The sequence below is a fragment of the Dreissena polymorpha genome, chromosome 9 (assembly GCF_020536995.1).
Source record: "Dreissena polymorpha isolate Duluth1 chromosome 9, UMN_Dpol_1.0, whole genome shotgun sequence".
In the NCBI taxonomy this organism is placed as follows: Eukaryota; Metazoa; Mollusca; class Bivalvia; order Myida; family Dreissenidae; genus Dreissena; species Dreissena polymorpha.
In genome coordinates, this window is record NC_068363.1 from 91,719,745 (window position 1) to 91,741,304 (window position 21,560).

General features: G+C 32.8%; 1 protein-coding gene across 1 annotated transcript; it reads right to left on the bottom strand.

The window, feature by feature from the left end:
• Positions 1–1,729: 1,729 nt before the first annotated feature.
• LOC127846260 (uncharacterized) lies at positions 1,730–7,736 on the bottom strand. The gene is made up of 3 exons (XM_052377430.1): positions 7,679–7,736; positions 5,993–6,982; positions 1,730–5,593 (listed from the first exon to the last, which is right to left on the bottom strand). Exons 1-3 carry the CDS (start codon positions 7,734–7,736, stop codon positions 5,250–5,252), a joined length of 1,392 nt encoding a protein of 463 aa, XP_052233390.1. The 3' UTR covers positions 1,730–5,249.
• Between the last annotated feature and the right edge of the window lie 13,824 nt (positions 7,737–21,560).

Consider the following 21,560-nt stretch of genomic DNA (forward strand, 5'->3'; position numbering starts at 1 on the left):
AGTTCGAGAGCATTAATCGTAACTAAGGGCCATTTTTATGTAGTGCTACAATGCTCTGTATGTTTATCAAACTTGGCAACTATATAATGCCCGCCGACATTATGACCAAATTTCATTCATGATGATCAGATTTTAACTGTTAATGTTCTCCGGAACGACGCCAGTCATGCCGCCACCCGCCACGTGTTTTCTCATAAAACACCCGGTTCTTTTAAAATAACGTATGAACATGATTTAATTTCAATATTTATGTAAATATGTTAGTGTGTTGCCACCACTTTGCTTAGTCTTCAATGTTTTGCTGTTTATTCTGTAGATTGTGATTCTATCACTACTCCCAAACCGGACGAAAGTGTCACACCGTCATGACTGAAGAAGGAAGTCAGAGCCGTATATCCGCAATAAGGTTCACCTAATGTATAGTACATGACTGTTTACATTTTCATTCGTGTTTATCTTCAGACTAGAGAAACCCTAATAAGCGCGTTTCAGACGGTTTAAGACGTCTATAAGCAATAGTTTCAAATGCACATTCAACACCTTGACCTTTATATGTTCAATGTGATCTCAATTCTACCGCCTAAATTCGGCATTGACGTCCTTTATTCAACTTGAATAAAGAGTAAACCTTTTTCTTAGTATCAGTGGCTTTCTAATGACGACGGGGTAAGTTCTCAATAGGTGCGTCCATAAAAGAAGCTGTTATTTAAAAAATAAGACTAAGGACTCATATAAACAAAACTAGGCTCATGTTCAAAGTCAAATCAAAGCCTTGTAATTTTACATGTATATTCTTATATTTCTGAATTTCGAGATGACTGCTGGACTACAAACCTGATACTCGCGTTGTCAGATCCCTGCCCCAGGACATAACTTTCAGTTACTTTGAAAAATAGGCTATGACATTATTTCACAGCATTATTACGCAACCTTTGATTTAAAGGGGCCTTTTCACAGATTTTGGCATATTGTGAAGTTTGTCATTAAATGCTTTTATATTGATAAATGTAAATATTGGATCTAAGAAGCTCCTGTAAACAATCAAGAATAAAATTAAAAAAAGAAAAAAAAGTAAACTTCAGCAGGGCTCGAACCAGTGACATCTGGAGTCCTGGAGTAAAAACCAATTGGACCGCTCGGCCATCCTGCCAAGTATGTATGACGTACGTATTGTATACTTTATATAAGCAATCTTCGTAGTTTCACAAAATTAAACGACAGCAACAGAACTCTCCAAATTATTCAATCGTTTCGCGTTGCAACGTTTGATAATTTCCAGGTTTTTTAATCGTCAAAAGATGCATATAATTGATATATTAGAGCATGGTTAATGTTCAGTTTTACTGTTTCCTCACAAATATCATAACTAAAACGAAAATTTGCGTATCTGAAACAACTTTTTTCAATGTTGTCAATTTGCCAAAACGTGAAAAGGCCCCTTTAATTAGAGCAGTGGAAATCTACTAGCATAAAAACGGTAAACAAAGGACACATTAATAGTGCTATTACATGTATGTGATATTACAAACATTAGATTACTATAAACATATTGAAAACAGCTGGAAGAACGAATACAAGATTTCATATAACGATACTTGACGATATAATATTGCACAAGTTTTACTGTTGATTTGGTTGATGTCAGTCTGTATAACTGTATTGTAATAATTATCAGGTTCCAGAAAATGATGTAATACTGTAATATTCATGAGACCAAACTTAAAACCACTAAGTGAGCCACAATTTAATGTAAACAAATACACATATCAGCGTAATGCCTCTTTATTGAAGGATTTAATAACCAAGCTTTATATAGTTACAAAAATCTCAATTATTATAAGCAGCACATGATTAAGTGATTATACAGCGTCAAATGTCAAGGTTAAATGAATGATCGGACTCCATTTTGGTAGTTGATTCTTAATTTTTAATATCTAGTTTTTATATTACAATTGTAATTATACGAATGTATATGTTCAACATTTTCATATCATTAATTATATTCAACATTGCATTATTTTACAGTATACATTATAAATGCACGTTTGATCTACAATATGTGAAAAATTGATACGCAGAAGATACAAAACTAAGTAACTATTTTCCAAATACGAAGTCAGCCTTAAGAGATATTTTTGTAATTAAAATACAAGATAATGCTTAAGAAAATGTTGCCCAATTGTATAATTAAATGTACAAGTATACAATCGAAAACGATAATTTTATATTACTTTAATATGTGATCATGTGAAACAAATATGTTCACTATGGCTTAATGGTGCATTTTTAATTTCACTAAGTTTTTATATAAAACATATACTAAAGTGGGAGCAATTGCATTGAATATAGCAAAAAGTCTCCTTGTATTAATGTTATATAAATGTATATAGTTTAAACTGTTTAGAAATGCAAAATTGCATTTTATTAATTCGAAAATGATATAATTCATACTCGCATTAATGAGGATAGATAAAGATGTTAACCCATTTATGCCTAGTAGACTCTCCCATTCTTGTAAATTGGATCAATTTGTTTCCAAAATTAGGGATGTCTTGTATATTTATTTCTATATTTAGAATATTTCTTACTGAAATTCCTTTAAGAAACCAGCGCAGACCCTGATGAGAAGCCGCATTATGCGGCGACTCATCTGGGTCTACGCTGTTTGCAAATGCCTTTTTTTCTAGACGCTAGGCATAAGTGAGTTAATAATGATTTTACCTCAGAAATATCCGTCAATTCACATGACGTAACACAGACAAAAAGCATATTTTACACTTAATATCCTACATAATTGATCTACCATAGTGTCATAAAATTCAAGTCAATTGCGACCTATTCTTACTCATAATTGACCTCTGACCTTGAAGGGTGAACTTAAATTTTAAAGAGGCGTATAGTGGTGTGACACCCGCTTAACATATATTTGTGTTTATATTGTATTTTTACTGTCACGTATTCTATCAAAGTATAAGTTTGAAATTTGACGTGTACATTTATATTGTATTTGAGCTATTGACGAATGAGTTGCATTGTAAGTAATTTAAGCAATTGGTGTTTTCTTAATTGCTTGATAATTGATGAAATTACAGTCTGGCCGAGCTGTATAATGGTCATGTTTAATGTTTGAATTATGACCATAACCTTTGAGTAAGTGAATAAAGGCGTTGTCTGCAAGATATTAATTCCATATATGTGTCATTCGGGACATTAATTTTACCCCTATAAATGGCAAAATTACTGAGAGGAAAAATGTTTTGTCAAGAACGTTGTAACAGAATCTTGCACTGATTTATAAAGAACTATGTGCAACACAATGCATGCAACAAAATATGCACAAGGAAATCTTTTTGCTAAAAGCAAGACTACAAATAAATGCTATCATTCATTTTATCTCAATGAAATGGCACGTAAATGCCAAAAGGAATAACATTGAACACATCACCCCATTTCCAGTTTGAACATGCGTGATCACTTAGATGCGGTCAAAAAGTGTAGTGTACAGTAAAAAAAACAATAATATTTTCTCTTTTAGTTTATGAAATCACACCTAATTTCATCATTTCATAATTTGAAAATTAATAATGGCTATTCTGTGAAGATTTTTGCAGAAATGTTATTTTCTTCTATATCAAGCGAATGATTTATGTAATTTTATGAAACTGCATAACGTTTCATTGAAGCTGTAAAATCTTTTTTAAGATAGTTAGTTAGTTAAATGTAGTTCTGACAACATATATATTGTGTGTGTATGTGTGTATATAAGTATAAAGAACACATTACAATGTATCACTACAAATTAATGTGAAGATCGATGTTTACCTTAAAATATAAACATATTATATCAATCAATGTTTTTATTTTCAGGGCGAAATAAATTATTGAAAATTATAAGCGAATTCTTACTTTTCAATACCCACATGAATTTTAAACTGTATCTTCTTTTTTTAGTATGTTGTATCCATGAGAAACAAAATACAATCTTTGCCTTGTGTTACATCAAACATATATGACCAATTCGTAAAACACTTTGTTGTTTTTTTTTTCTTACAAAAAAGAGATCAATATTACTTAAATTATCCCTTCATTATTATCAGATTTAATAAAAAATACACGTGTTTTGCTATATTGTTCTTGCTACGTGATAAGCTGACCTATGGGATATGTCTTTCAATTAATATCATATTCCAGTATAATATTTGTCGTGTTATAAGAAAAGAACAATAAAGAAATGAACAATACATTTCTTAAATGGATATTTTGATTTCCTTTTCAGGAAACATGCTAAAATAACAACAATATTAACACCTCTGGGGAATCCCCGTTGATTGGTAGCAAAGAGTAAATATTTCTCACTGAATGGACAATTTTGAAATCCGATGATATATTGATTTGCACACGTAAGTACTTTTGATAAATTTGATCTAAAATGATTGAATTGGTCATGATCGTAGTTATATTGTTGTTGTGTGAAACCCACTTCCATAAAAATATAAGGGTAGGACATTTGTTGAAATCCTTTAATGCATGATAAGTGCAGAACATACACATAATGTGAGTAATAAGTTGCTCTAGTTTTATCTATGGTCCAAAATTATTTAAGTGTCATAAAAGGGGCGCATCTTAAACTTATATTTATGGGTTGGAATACAATCTTTCTTGTGTGTGTGTGTGCAACACTTTGGTGAATAGTTGTGCAAAGATAGTTTAACGCCCTTTAATATATATGGATAATATAGCTACACAAAGTTTATAGCATAATCCATTTGTGTTACCTTTGCTCTCGAAATAAGACCTTTACCTCAAAGGTGGCTCTATGTTGTGTGTGTAATACAATGTCTGTTAAATGCAAACATTGTTATCAAGTTATTTCATAAATCCTTCAATGAATGTAGAAGTAAAAGATCGGAAAAGCCCTTCAGCGCAGTATATTGATCATTTGACATTGAAATACAGCTTGACAATACGGAGACTAATTGCTATTTTTTCAGCCAATCGGTATACAAAAGCTCAGGTCTGGTTCGTGTATACCAAAATATTGGGGATCAGCCTCAAACGCCTGTTTATGGTCATTAAAGAAATAATTGAATTTATTTTATCTAGAATGGAAACATATTACATAATTCATATAAAACAGCATTCGTTATATACGAATGATGTTGTTCATGTCTCATTATATATAGGCGACGTTTGATCAATGATAGCAACCAATTAACGCTCTTGCTGGTTGTAATTTAAACGACAAAATGCTATTTTAACTCAATAATGTTGTTGCTACTATATAGTCCCACAATGACAGAGTCACTTTTGGTGTTGTAACAGACCGATACAGGTAAGTTGATTCCGTCCTTCTGTGTAGCTAGAGTTGTCAGCTTTTTCTTGCCCTCAAAATCCACCTGAATGACAGTATGAGAGTCGTATCCACTAACAAGAACCTGCCCTGCTGGTGTTACGTGCACGCCCCATAGTCTACGAAGTTCAGTATCAGTAAAAGTCGATATCAGGGTACCATCTGAATTCAGTGTGAGTAGTGTATCAGCGTTGGTGGTAACATAAATCATGTCACCAGTGGGGCTCACTGCACACATGTAAACTGAAATGAAAAGAAACCCAGTTTAAACATGCTTCATACAATATACTCGTTGTTTTGCTTTCTTTTTTTATTGACAAAGACTTCATCTTTGTTAAATGGTTGAGATGAATTATAGCATTGTGCGGGTCACTTTGCAAAAGTATAATATGATATTATTTGGCATTAACAATGATTAAATCTTATTTAAAACAATACTGTTCCCGTGGCGTTGTTGGGCGGTATTCAATGAATCAATAACAAATGGCAGCGCAAACGCATGAAGTAATCAGAGACCATTACATAAAAAGTCATTGATCAAAATATGTGCATATTAAAAAATTGAATCAATACTATTTATTTTAAGTGTTCATAATGGATTGATTGAACGTAATCGTTATGATAATTAAATTGTTGAATTACCTGATTTATTCTCGAAGAGTTTTTTAACAAGTTGTCCACCCAATGTGTATTTATACACTGCAGTATAAGAGGTTATAAAAAGATCTGTTTGGTAGTTAGCTATGCTTTTACATTCATGTTGTACTTCGAACCTTCTGCCAGCCACCAGCTGATCATTGCTCTCTGTAATAAACTGGATAGCATGTTTGTTCCCAGTCACAATTACAGTAACCGCCACTTCAGTTTCACTGATTAGACACATGCCCCCTTCATAAATAGGCAAATCACAGTGACTGATCATGTTGTACTGCTCATCCAACAGCTTCACTCTTTTAGCGTTGAGGTCTGCAATAATGATCTTATTATAAGAAATAACACAAATTGCTCGGATATAGCTCTGCTGACACGAGTCACTCGGTATTTTTACATTATACTCGTTCTTTGTTTTTACAGTAAATACGTGATTAGGATTCCGCTGCACTGCCAATGCGTTGGGTGTCTGTACTATTCTCCCCAGACCCGACTGTTTGCAAACGTATTGCTCGATGTCAGTGTTGGCCAGATAAACGATTGATAATTCAACATTATGCGATTTCTGCTTTAAATATGCTTTGGACTCATTAATTTTGTCCATACATTTTCTGCCAGCTACAAAGGAGAGTTCTTTTTTGCTGCTATCACTAAGGTCCTGTACAACCTCACTGAGTTGTTTCAGTTCACCGTGCAATCTATTGCAGACGTCTACATCAGTCTTGAGGGATACTTGCAATGCAGTCCTCATTTCAGCCAACTCTTTAATTGTAATCTTTTCTAGATCGTCTAAAGCTGCATTTAATTTCTGTCTTACATCCCTGATTTCCTGTTGTCGTTGATTGTACGAGCCCTCTATAGTCTGAATGCTGGATTCTCGCTTACTACGAACATTCTTCAGTTCTCTCAGAGTAGTTTCGATCTCATCTTCCAGCTGTTGTAGGTCAGTCAAGTGACTTTGTACTGTCTCTGAAATATGCACTGTTCACTCCGCTATGTTAGAACCTTTAATAAAGCACATTATATCTAGCACTGCCTGGAAACGGAAAATGCATCAGTATTACTATTCGCTCTTAAATCGTACAACATCGATATAAACTATGGAGTAAGATATCACTCACAAAATACTAGTCAATACATATGGTGTTTAATTACATAACACAACAGTTACCAATATTATTGAGGTCAGCTAAATATCATACATGATTCTATACATGTTGTTGTTTTCAATTACTAGGGTATGCACTGTTCACTCCGCTATGTTAGAACCTTTAATAAAGCACATTATATCTAGCAAAAAAATAAACATTTCACCTATACTGTAAATCTCATTTAAGTATTTTTTCTGTAACGTGTTAACATTAAATACAATTTCATAAATATTTTTAATTTTGATACGATACCTGTGATTGAGTAGTACACAGTTAATACAGCACATCTGACAATGGTCCTGACAGAACATTTTCAGTTTCTTGTCATTGTGAACCACACATTTATATATCAAATCTGCTGTTTTCTTCGTTATCGACCACTGACTCATGTCTCCTCTCCCATATGTGGTATGTGTTTCATACAATTGGCTATGCAGATTGATACATTTGCCACAGAAAAGCTTCAAACACTGTTTACAAAAGACTTTTGCACTTTCTTCAATATGTTTATCTTCGCAAGCACTACAGCAATAGTCCTTTACCAAGTCTGAACTTCTTTGAGCTGGACCTACAGCAGTCGCCATTTTGTGTCGGATATTATAAGATGTTTAGATTATTACTTTGACTACGTAACATGGCTAAAATAAGTTTACTTAACTTCGATATCCGATTAGTTTCTAGTTACGTAGAAATTGTATTAACATTTATTATCGTAGCTTCCTTAAACTTTCACTACACACACACTACAAATGTCCGAACGACTTCAAATAGTATACATTATGTTTGTTGATAATCACGAGATAAACCATTTTCTGAAATTTAGGGGGCGGGACATGGTTTTCTGAAAACAACCAACAAGTTTATTTCTATATTTACAAGACACTTGATCTTTACGTAATCTGTAATCCTTGCAGACGTATTTGTCTTGATCGGTTACTTACATATCCATGAATTGCAATCAAACGAAGATAAACACAACCATTAAAAAGTTAACCTTTCTTGCATGCAGTTTGTTTACAACGGTATAAACACTCAGTTTAGTCATAGTCTATTTTTAGAAAGACAAGCAGGATGTCAATAAATTATAGACAACTCTACAACTCCGTCTACTACATTGGGAACAAGCCGTTCTCTGTTTTAGAAGTTAACATGTGAATACAATAATATATACTGATATATGATAATGAAGGCAAATAAGACCTGTTAAAGGGATCGTCAATCAGATTAACGAAAAAAAAAAAATTTTAAATACCGTATTTTTACAATTATTAGTTTATATTGATTAAAATATCACGACTGGTATATTACGTTACATTACTACGGAAGGTCATTATAGATGTAAGTAACAGATGTCACTTTAGTTTAGTTACCTATTGTTTACATATCACTGGATATTGAACAGACGAACCAAAAATACTTTAGCTTGTAATTGACTGTGATTTGTAAAATATTATATTTAAATCTGTCTGACAACTATGAACTTCAAGAACGATAACATATAAACATATAACCATGATAAGTAGTAACAGTGCATACATGGAATTTATTCCAGTGAAATTCTATGTGAAGTAGCTTACTTTTTTTGCATAGTTCGAATCCCACAGGAGTTGTGTATCGAAAAGATATTATTGGTACTGATTTTTTTCTTTACAACTATATTGTATAAAATTTTACTAGATACGTATATGCCTGCAAAGTGAATACGTATCTATCTATAGGGGGAACACCTTCGAAATGCCTTTCATGACTTTAGCAATGGCTCGCAACAATAACCATACATTAAAACTAAAATTCAATCAGAAACAAAATATGGGAAAGAGATTAATCATCATGCCTCTTAGGGAATTCTTCTTGCTTCAATAGGAGCTTACTTACAATGGGTTTCTAAAACATTCAATGATATGTTAATGTCTCAAACAAAACAATACTCTTTCAATCGAATATTTTCTACAAGATCGAAACATCTTATGCATGTTAATGAAGCAATTTATGTTTATTTATGCTCGCAGATGTAATTTTTAAGTATTTTTTACTAGTTTTTTTCTTTTTGCGAACACAATGATCTAATGACTCAGCATCTCCCGTGGGATGACATCAATCATTCGTGCTGTTTGTACCATATGTTCGTCAGGCACTCCGTTTTCGGAGTTTAATTGTTCCTGAACGCTTTCCGATATTTACATAAGTTGTGGTATGTGAATTATGCCTGACTTAATAATAAAGTTCAAGTGTCGTTACGTTACATGTATTTTTGGGCAAGTGTTGTTAGTTGATAAACTGGTATTTGTTTATTGTATTAATGCGGATTATGTTCGGTAGCTGGGGTATTTCGATACTTTTACTCTTGTAAAACCGGCACTGAACGTTCGATCAGATCGGAGCCGACCTAGCATTTCTACGAGTTCGAGAAGTTTTTTCTTGTAGTTTATGTTGGCCAGTAGCCGTTCATGGTCATTGTTCTTCACGAGTCATCCTTTCCCAACAAAATGGTACATAGTTTACGAAAATCGACCGTCATTTAGGCACTTATGGCTAGAAATGATGATGTAGGTGATTTTCCTGTGTCAAGAGATACCTATTAAACCTATTTCTCGACGAAAACAGACACATGTGAAAGGAAGAAAACTGCTTTTCAATTGTTCATAATGATTTTGATTACAGAAAAAAGATATGGAGACCGGCTATTTCAACCAGCATGTATTTACAACATTGTAATTCATTGTATTTCTCAAATTGTATGATATATGATCAATAGTTCAGCCGCTTATGGATTATTATTTAAAATCATGTCACTAAAAATGTAGTCTGCATTGAATATAAGTATAAACGAATGAACATACAAGTTACTTGATGTTTCGGATAATTTGTACTCGTTAACAGTGTTGATAAAACAAGCATTTACTCCTGATTGGTTCCTGGAGTTTAATTGTTAGCCTTTATAAAGTCGCGCTGAAAACGGTCGAATATCCAACAAAACGAACACTCAAACAAACAAAATGAATAGGTTGCTCCTAACCAGATTTTAATGATGCCTAATAGTGAACGATAGTATGGAATGACTGAATTAATTTATAAATACAATACTAAGATATGGATTCGAATCTAAAAATTATAATTACTTTCCATGTTTGCCTCTTACGCGACTTTCAGCAACTGAGCGGCACAGGTATTTGCTATGTAATAATGAATATAATTAGGATAAAAGCCGGAATTAGTATCATATTAAAGGTACATAATTATAGTTAGCTTCAAGACAAACAAATACTTTAAAACGGAACTCCATCGCAACAATTGAATCCTCACACTGTTTCTTAGATAAGTTTAATAAAGTATGCTTATTTGTAATAAAGGTAAATATGTTATATAATACAATCTACAGAGGCTGTTTGGATTTTTACACAAAAACAATACATTAGATTAAACATGACTTAAATCCATTTTTTTGCGAAAATACAGCCCTTATTCCAAGAAATATGCTTGATAATCCATTCCGTCTAGATAGTTTCAATTAATTATTGCACGTTTAAACATACTCATTCTATTAGTACAGCAAACTCGTTACGTTTCATAAATTCAACAAGCATGGCCGTGTGATATAAAATGTAATAACGTTGAACTTAAGATTAATAATCTGACAACAACCGTTTGTGAACTGGCATACATTCACCAACAAACTCAAAGACTTAATCATTAAGATTAACTTCTCAAGAAAATACATGATTTTTCTGCATAAATTATGGCAAATTAGATAAGTGTTGCTAATTTAATGAACATATAATTCTTATAAGTGAATGGAGACATTCGAGGATATGTATATTTGTCAACTTGTCGAAAAAAGTATTAAAATTTGATAGGTTCATTATTTTGTTGTTTTCAAAATAGCGTTAAGTGTAATTATAATAAAAAAAAATCGTTAAAACCATGCTTGGTAAATGCTATATTCGTTGTTATAATACCTCATGCTACTTACAATTAAGTTATGCGGGGCTTCCCTCTTAGTGCAGTAATTTGATTTATTGCACGCTCTTCTCACCTAGGCGACCCGAGTTCGATGCCCTTTGCCAGAAATATGAGGAATGGTTGGTGTTGTTTCCTCAGGGCACTCCGGCTTCGAGCCCCCCCCCCCACACACACACACACACACAAACACACACAAATATAAAATCTTTAATTAACAACTTCCTGCCTGGAAACAGAAGCTATATATGTAGTCTCAACTTTCGTAAGTCCAGATAAAAAGGTAGGAGTGTTTGGACACAAAATGGACGTAATGAACATTAAAATACACAAACATTAAAGCAGGTGGCAATACAGCTGACGATTGAAAAGAGGCAATCATTACAATACAACTGAAATCCAAAATTTGTTTAGGCTTTATGAAAACAATGTTAGTTGTAGATAAATAATCAAGACCACAAACAATAATACGTTGTGTAATATTTTAGCAGCAAACACCTTTTATTTTTATAGAACGAAAAACGAAAGGTAGTGCGTACTTTTTAAAATATGGTATTACTTAGTGTGGATTTATATATAGTATCCATCTTTCATGTTTCAGTGTGTGTTAAAGATTGAGAAAATGATATGTGGGCGATAAAATTGTTTATGCGCTTTAAAAGCTTGGATGTTGATTGATGTTTTTTAAACCAAAAAACATGTATTGTTAAACTAGATTGTTATACGAATTGGTCTTTAAAACAAAAGAGACATTTGAGGATGATTTAAAATAACATCAATATTGTCTCGCTTTGTTTACACCATCTACAGACTCAAACCTTATTTCAATGTGGACCTTTCAATGAAAACAAAAACGCCCATCATTGATATACAACACTTACTCTAACAATCGGCATACTGTATTTGACTTTTCTTTCAGAGTTTCAGAAATATTAAACCAACACGATGAAATTGTGAAATTACACCAAACGGTCTTCATGGATTTTTTTTTAATTTCTTTTTTGTCACAAATACTTTTAATGTGTTGAATCTCAGAGGCGCTGATGACATTATGTAAAAGCAGATATTAAAAACAATAAATGAAAATAAGCATTTTGACTTTTAGATAGCCAACCAATGAAGTGTATGAACACATAGTGTAAAATACTAAGCATAGCAACCGCACACAGTTAAATTGTAAAATGCCATATTTTAAATTGAGATCTTGATTTAAAGCAAACCGATTTATTTTCAGGATTACATACTTTACTTTAAACACATTAAATAGATCGAATCTTGAAAAAGAAAGTGTTTTCCCTGAACTATAATGTTTTTATTCACATAAAATCAGTTAATGTTTAGTACTTTCGTGTCGGTGTGAAAAATGTATATAAATTTCAATGATTAATGACACTTCAGGACAATTCATACTTAACTACGTTAACGCCTTAAGCGCACTAAAATGTACCAATACGTATATCAAGAGGACTATGCTGATATATGATGTGGAACACCTGTGTAATTGGATGTGACCAGGTTCAATCTTTTTAGCAACGATCAGTTCAGAGCATCACAATCTTTGGTAACCAAATACCAAAGCTCTGTGACTTGTGGTCTAGGGACAGAATTGTTCAACCTCTTTAAAACTTATCTTATGCCATATGAATCAATATAAAGCATTTCACCTACACACCCCAGACATCTTCTATGTTGACTAGATTAAGATGATTCTATCTAATTCATGTCCTATATTGGACCACTACACTATGTAACATGCCCTATATTGGACCACTACACTATGTAACATGCCCAATATTGGACCACTACACTATGTAACATGCCCTATATTGGACCACTACACTATGTAACATGCCCTATATTACATACTAGTATCTGAGCCTTGTTATGGACCACTTCACTATGTAACATGCCCTATATTGGACCACTAAACTATGTAACATGCCCTATATTGGACCAATACACTATGTAATATGCCCTATATTGGACCACTACACTATGTAACATGCCCTATATTACATACTAGTATCTGAGCCTTGTTATGGACCACTTCACTATGTAACATGCCCTATATTACATACTAGTATCTGAGCCTTGTTATGGACCACTACACTATGTAACATGCCCTATATTACATACTAGTATCTGAGCCTTGTTATGGACCACTCCACTATGTAACATGCCCTATATTACATACCAGTATCTGAGCCTTGTTATGGACCACTACACTATGTAACATGCCCTATATTACATACTAGTATCTGAGCCTTGTTATGGACCACTCCACTATGTAACATGCCCTATATTACATACCAGTATCTGAGCCTTGTTATGGACCACTACACTATGTAACATGCCCTATATTACATACTAGTATCTGAACCTTGTTATGGACCACTACACTATGTAACATGCCCTATATTACATACTAGTATCTGAGCCTTGTTGGACCACTACACTATGTAACATGCCCTATATTACATACCAGTATCTGAGCCTTGCTATGGACCACTCCACTATGTAACATGCCCTATATTACATACCAGTATCTGAACCTTGTTATGGACCACTACACTATGTAACATGCCCTATATTACATACTAGTATATGAGCCTTGTTGGACCACTACACTATGTAACATGCCCTATATTACATACTAGTATATGAGCCTTCTTGTTTTATTTATTGTAGTCATTTTACTAAATAAGTCAAAGCTCGAAATTAAAAATTAAAACAACTGTGTTGAAAGCCACACTAACATTAAGATTTATTTTTAAAATATGTTATTTAATAACACACACGATTCTGAAAAAAAAGGTTTGCAACACTTAAAACCTTTCAATCACGTATGTATTTTAACTATACTTCCTACAACTCTTTTTATAGTACAACCTTTTCCGAATAACTACGGGTAAACATAATTATAAAAATGATAATTAAATGCTCTACAAAAGTATCAAGTGTGTAACATAAGGTAATCAACTGGAAATACTAGTAAACATCTTTAAATAACATGCCATTACATTCCCAGTTAAAATATTTAAATCTGTTTCTGGAAAAATAACAAGTATACATGTTTAACATTAGAATCTTTAAAGCAAGTTAATGTCAATAGATTTATTTGGGTTCAATATTGCTCACGTTTGACGTTTGAAATTGTTAAGAACAAACTTAAACTATTTGTCGGCGCTAATTACAAAAACATCAGTGGGTACCATACTCTTTCATGTTTAATTTCCGTTTATGATTCTACGCCATAATCCATATGTAAACGTTTCATTAAGATTCGATGGAAACTATTCAACATGTTTCAAATTCTTGATAATGCTATTAAAGTTTGGGTAGTAAATTTAAATGTTATGGATGGGAAGATTTGTAGGTCTTTAAAAGAAACATTAAGAACATGCGTAATAAAGTGCATTGCAACTATCTGACAATTCAGCTGTATATTACGATCTAATTTAATTACAAGAAACAATAGTGTTGATACTTGTCTTTGTTTCATATTAGGGCCAGGATAAAAACTCTTTGTTACAGGGTTAGAGCTTTTTATTGACCGTTGCGATGACCCCATATGTATTCGTGTTGCGTGTTTTTGTTAGTATTGGTATTGTTTCGTGCCGCATCTAGTGCCTTTGTTTGTAGTTTTTTTCCAATTGTTCAACTGCGATCCTGAGTACCTCTTGCTTCGATACAGTTTTCATTCTAATGATGCGAATCCTTATTTACGAGTTGCGTCTCTAACTGATCCAATGAATCTGTAGGTCCGCTTCGATCCAGATACATCCAGCGTGGGCGTCGTAGTAATTTTTGCCACTCACATATCTTTGAATCTCGCCTCTATGGTAACGATCGTTGTAGGTCAACAGACAGTGGCCGTTACCATCCGAATCCGAGTTACATTGAAACTTGAAACTTGTTTATTTGCTTAAACGCCAATTACTATGAAAATACATATTCAATGGCGTTTTACAATAAGCTTAAAATAAAATAAGTTAAACAATATATAACTAATAAACCAATTATAAACCTGGTAAAAGAGATGCAATCGAGGTTATATAAAACATTGAACCATAGTTTTACAATAAGCTAAAAATAAAACAAGTTAAAAAATATATAAATAATAAACCAATTATAAACCTGGTAAAAGAGATACAATCGGGGTTATATAAAACATTGAACCATAGTTTTACAATAAGCTGAAAATAAAACAAGTTTAACAATATATAAATAATAAACCAATTATAAACCTGGTAAAAGAGATACGATCGGGGTTATTTTAAACATTGAACCGTATACGGTATTTCGATTAAAATACATAATCTCAGAAAAGTCCATAAAAATCACGGAAAAGGAAAGTTTTTAAATTCTTCTTAAAGATTCTAAGGAATTCGATTAACATTACATTACATTAACTGTCTATACTGAAATGAAGGTGAACTTTTAAATACATCAACTATAAAAACGCTTAAATTATTGTGTCCGTGATCTTTGTATTTAAACAAGCAAAGGGTTAAGAATTTGGTCGGACGTAAAAGAATTTGTATTGAAATTCCTTTCATCCTTTCACCGGTATCTTAAACATTTTATATTTAATATCCCATTTTAAAACTTCATAATTACGCATTACATTCAGTAAGATTACTTGGAAAGATTTTCACTAGCGTGCGATGGTTTCTTCAACAACGCTGCCACACGATTATATAAACTGCAATCAACAATTTTGATGATTCCCAGGCTACAAACATCAAAACACATGATACAGGGATAACCCGATATAAACATACAAATACCTGAGTATGCTTTTTGCAAATAACCATAGCATGTTTAATAAACATTGCCCCACATTACGTAATAAATAGGTATACAGCTAAACGGCTATTGCGATATCAGATTTTGTTTGAATCAAACGCAAGAATGGTTCGCTTATCAGTCGCAACGCTGCACATGTTACAGAGTCGATAAGCGAAATTGCGAGGGTAAAATTTTTGGGGGAAAAAACCTACTACTTTCAAAAAAAAAAACTCATGAAATGTTTTATATTTAGACAGTGTATGTTTTAGATGTATCCGGGGACCTGACACCTTTGCATTAAAGCTCACGGTATCTCCTGGTGATATAGTATTTTCGTTCACCAGCAAATATAATTCAAATCATATTTTCTCACCAGGGCTAGAGTATTACCACTGCGTAATTAAAATGGCAACCGCTTTATAAATACCTCTCATAAATGCCATTGCAGTCCAACGAGTATACCTGTTTAATCTTTGATTTATATTGCACCAGCCCTGGTACCTATCATAGTTGACTTGTCTATGATAATAAAAATATACGTATAAGATAACATAGACGATTTATTCAGTAAACTTAATAGACAAGGTCCTTTTATATGGTATTTGTAAATTTTCAAAACTAATCAATGCTTGAAATCGTAAAATAAATTCTTTTTTGTTTTACAGCATTTTGTTCTATTCTCAGTTTGCGTTCGTGTGTATGTTAACGCTGAAAATCGTTGTTCACAAAAATGTGTGTAGTGATTATTTTTCCTTAATACGTTGTCTTTACTCTATAATTACACAAAATAGAATGCTTTTAAAGTATAAAATTTTGCAAATAGAATGTACCTGCAATAAATTTAATTAAAATTAAACACATATAAATGAATAACGATTACGTATGCCTGACATTAAAATATATCAATAACCTATGATAACTATTAAGAATCCTAGCAGTAGAAGAATCCCAGTCCCAGTCCTTATTGTTTCCGAACGTGAGCTTCAAATTAAATGTGATGACTATTTCAATGTTAATACTCAAAAGTGTACAGGAGATGGACCGCATGTGACTAACTGGCCGAGGGTAACTGACAATTATATTGCATCAAAATGGAATAAAAATAGTATTTCATGAAATGACTTCATAAAGTGTGTTTCATATGTGAGTAGTGCAGAAAGTAAATACATCGCCCTCGACTTTACGATTATTGAGAAATCCCCATTTACCAGTCAGATCCGTCTTTTGATTTTACTCTGATCATCAAACACAAATACAAATGTACGTCGGGACCAGATATCAAATTTATTAATGCTCTTGAATGTGTATCTTTGTACTGGAAACATAAGTACAACTCATCCGGGGTTGTCACTACAGATAAATCAATGCTATGAGAATCTGACTCTTTATATTTATAAAGTTGCTCACAAAATCATATTGTGTTTTCGTAGATATTCATAAAATGATTTGGAAACATTCTTTGCAATTTATGGGTACATATATGAGCCCCCCCCTCTGAAAAACTTGGCCTCATGGATATGCGTACAATGTCGCCTACGTCCGCACAGGCTAATTATGGTAGTCACTTTCGCCCTGAACTGGATTTTCGTTTAGAAGAAAATTGCTTTAAACGGCAAATTCCATCAAAGCGGGAAGAGGAATTCTCTTCTAAACGAAAATCCTTTTGAGTTGAGCGTGTCGTCCACGTTTACCCAGTGCGGACTTGACACTCTAATCTGGGACGACAATTTTCGCAAATGCAATAAGCCCAGTATTCCAAGAACAATGTCCATATATGTAGTTATGGTAAATATTCTCAATAAACACTCTGAGGTCCTGAACATATGTCAGCGAATACGCTGCTTAAGATGTAGTGATCTCAGCTTTTAGAATGATTGATTTCATTCGTCGTATTGTATGAATTGTCTTGTCTTTTATTCGCTATAAGTCGTTTGTCATAAATTAACAATTATCGAGTGTTAGCAAGAGTTTCCGTAATATAAATGTGTCTGGAGTTTCATTATTCTTGCATAAATGGTTCATTCGCTGATGGAATGTTTTTAGACATTTAAATAAATAATTGCTTCTTCAAGTAGATCGATGATGCGATTGATACATTTATTGAATTGTTGCATTTTGTTGAACAAAACCACGTTCTAGTGCAGTGATGTTGTCAGTGCATTGGTAATGCTGTTGATCCAACAAACGTTGGCTATTTCTAGAAAAATCCTTGTCGCAAGTACTTACATTTAAAAAGATTTATAAAAAAAATAACAATACACCTTTTATCACAATATTGTTGCCAGCTATTGAATAATTTCAATTAAACCAATAATATAGGTAATGTCACAGGTGAGACACAGCAGCATCAGTATTCGGCATCTTGGATTACATCAACATAAAGAAATGTCCCCATACACATTAATTATTCATGGCAATGCAAAGTGCTCACCTCCTGGGAGATGTGACGCTCATTTCGTTGTGCGATAGTTGTATAACATAATGTTTAATATGCATACACAATCATGACATTGTCGAGAACAAAATGCACCGATAATTTTTCCAGGCATAACCATTACTGGATTTCTTGGTATAATTTGTTTTACCTTGAACTGTTTAATGTCTTTTTATATCGAACTTAGTAAGTCTCCTGTAAAACGTATACTATTGTAATGATACAGACAACCTACTTGCTTCAACAACAGTAAGCAGTTTTAAAAGCATTTCAGAGGAACGAAGTGAATAATTGCGTTTGCTCATCCTCTAAAATAAAAGCGTATCTTTCATGGATGTGACTGAAAAACCTTACTTATTGTCCCTTCTTAATCAAAGGAGTCTGAATAACGACCTGACAATATGCTGTTATGCAACCTATTAAAACGCTGCAATTAAAAATCAATTGGAATTCTGACGAAAGAAAAAAAAGCATACAAATACGTTGCTTTTTTAATTTTCGATTTGACTCTATGTTCGTCACTTTTACATGGTTACAACCATACTTATGTATTTTATTTTCACCAACACACAATTTATAATCTGCAATACCTAAAGTTAGTTACTTTCTATTGCAAAATATGGCAGCTGACATTAATTGACAACACAGCACCCTTGTTATTCTTATTCGCAAGTTGCCTGGATTTGACAATTTTCATAATAACGACTTGACTCTCTATCTCACGAAATCCTTAACGACATCACGAAAAATAGTTAATGCGATTTCGAGTTAGTCGTCGACATAATTGTACATGCACGATCTTTTGATTGGTAAACATTTTGAAACGCATTATAATTGTTCACAACGGTATTTTATTTATTTTATTGTAATCGAAACTTTTTTAAATAAGCAGGAAATCAGATTTATTTATAAAAGCTATTTTAATGCTATAATAAGTCATAGACAAGCTCCCTGATTATTATTCTGATCAACATACCATACTTAATAGAGGATTTTGTTCGGGGTAAAATGCATGCGATTAAGATTAAAAACAACTATTTCAACTTTCATAGTACAATAAATGTGTTATTCTTTTATATTTTACGACAATCCGATTCTTGATAGGGTGCATCCGTTTAAAGCGAAATTATACGATTTTGTCAAATATTTATGAATTTATATCAAATGTGTAAAACTTATTACAACTATATTTCAATATAAATTAAAATAAAAGTTAAGAAAAACATTTGTCTAAAAATGCCAAATAAGCCAGATAATTAATTCTGAAATCGAAAATGGCTGTACAGTCGAATTCGCGAGCATGCATATCGTGCATGTACGATGTGAATCTAAATTTAGTTTAACGGTTCATTTTAAATCCCTGCAATGACATATATTCGTACGACACACGAACACTAACTCTGATCCTGATAAAAAGACGAATGATTCGGCTATTGTAGGAAAATCTGTCGGAAATATCTTCGTCAAAATCGGCTCGGGGCGCTAATTTGTGTTTGCTGCATTTTACGAAATTCGTCTTCAATGTATAATCTTTCTTGCCTATTTTGTGTTACTGTAACATATTGTAATCAATATATTACAATTTAACACATCTAAAAATCGTAAAATCTCGCTTTAAATGGTATCTCTATCAGAAGCAATAGTGTAGATATTCACAGACATTATACTGAAGACGAACTGAAACATTTATACTGATTACGTGAGAAAACTGAACACGCTGGGTAAATGTGAATATTCAATGTATTCCTGACACGCTACAATACATTTATCATCTTGTTAGATGTTTCATTAGTTAGCACTTGAAAAATGAGTAAAGAAACACGTGTTACGAAAAGGGACCATGCTAATACTGAATACTTTTTACGTGTCGCACTATAAACTGTTCAATAGCGCCCCTTTGATGCCTTGCGTGATTTGCTTACTTGTATTACGTGTTCTTGTTCCTTATCTAAAGCCTGCAATAAATCGTAAACCCGTTATCAGTTTGAACTGCAAAGTTGTTTTGGCATGTTAAAGGTTCCGCCCTGGTAAGACGTTCGTGGTTTTTGCTGCATCGTGAGAGTGTGTCGAACGAAAGTCATATTCCATATAAAATTTGGCAAAATATAACTCGCTTTGTTTAACCACAATATACAAATTTTAGTCCAACGATTGTGCGATTGTGGTTACCGAAGCACATTCTGAAGGTTTTGCATCATTTTGTCAAACTGAATTCAAGAAGTGAATTCAGTTTTTTTTATAATCTCTTAAGTTACTATCGATTTATGTTTCACTGAAAGCACACAACAAACTGAAAACATGCAAATCAGCATGGATTTCACAAATAAAAAGGTGCGTAGCCAAACTGCACATTGTGAATGCAAAAGTATTTACAGCAGCAAATGTACATTTTGGTTCCAATTTTCGTATTTTTAAAACCAGGAACAGTTTTGGTTTCAGCTGAAACAGTGTTAGAACACGGAAAATGATAATATGACATAATACAAGAAGGAACTCAAATTTTTCAAGCAAAGAATAAACAGACTTCATTTAAGGGTTTGTTGTTCGGTTTGTTGGTGTGTGTGTTTTTTTATGACTTGTTTGCTAGACAACCTAATAACGCTTGATACATACAGAGCAGCACTGCATTTAACACACCTAAAAATTAAATCTTAAATATTAATTAAATATCTACCGTTGACCGGAGAAGTGGATTAAAGCGGACGTGTAGTTTGTTTTACCAGTTAGATGGAAACGCCAGAAACATTACAGAATGTGGACTTCTCTCCACAACATCTAACTTTACTCCTGGGGTCGTATTCCAGAAGCATCTTAAGTCAAATTTTATTCTTATCCTTAACTTGGGAAAATTTCTTAAGTGTTTCAATTCCTATTGCAATCGTTTGGCATCAAGAATAACGTCAAAATAACATCATAATGCCTATGTTATTTTAGGAATACCAAAAAAAAAACATGTGATTCCTTATCTAATAAAGAAATACCAAACATTGTTATTTTGAACTTAAGTGAAATTATTTAAGAAATGACTTAATTTATGTTTCTGGAATACCACCCCTGATTTTAAAATAACATTATTTGTAGATAAAATCAGATTATTTGTAGATAAAAGTATGTGATGTGGCCGAACACGTTAGTTTAAAACCAGGCGGGTAATAATATTATTTAAATTACAAAAACTAACAGAAGCTTATATGAATAAACGTTTAATTCATAGTAATTAACAATA

Excerpts from the sequence above, each read along its gene's own strand:
- LOC127846260 (XM_052377430.1), bottom strand. The coding sequence starts at position 7,736 with ATGGCGACTGCTGTAGGTCCAGCTCAAAGAAGTTCAGACTTGGTAAAG. Across the intron at positions 6,983-7,678 it reads CTTGGTAAAGGACTATTGCT|TGCATATTTCAGAGACAGTA; the intron begins GTAGTGCTTGCG and ends CGGAGTGAACAG. Across the intron at positions 5,594-5,992 it reads ACTCTTCGAGAATAAATCAG|TTTACATGTGTGCAGTGAGC; the intron begins GTAATTCAACAA and ends TTTTCATTTCAG.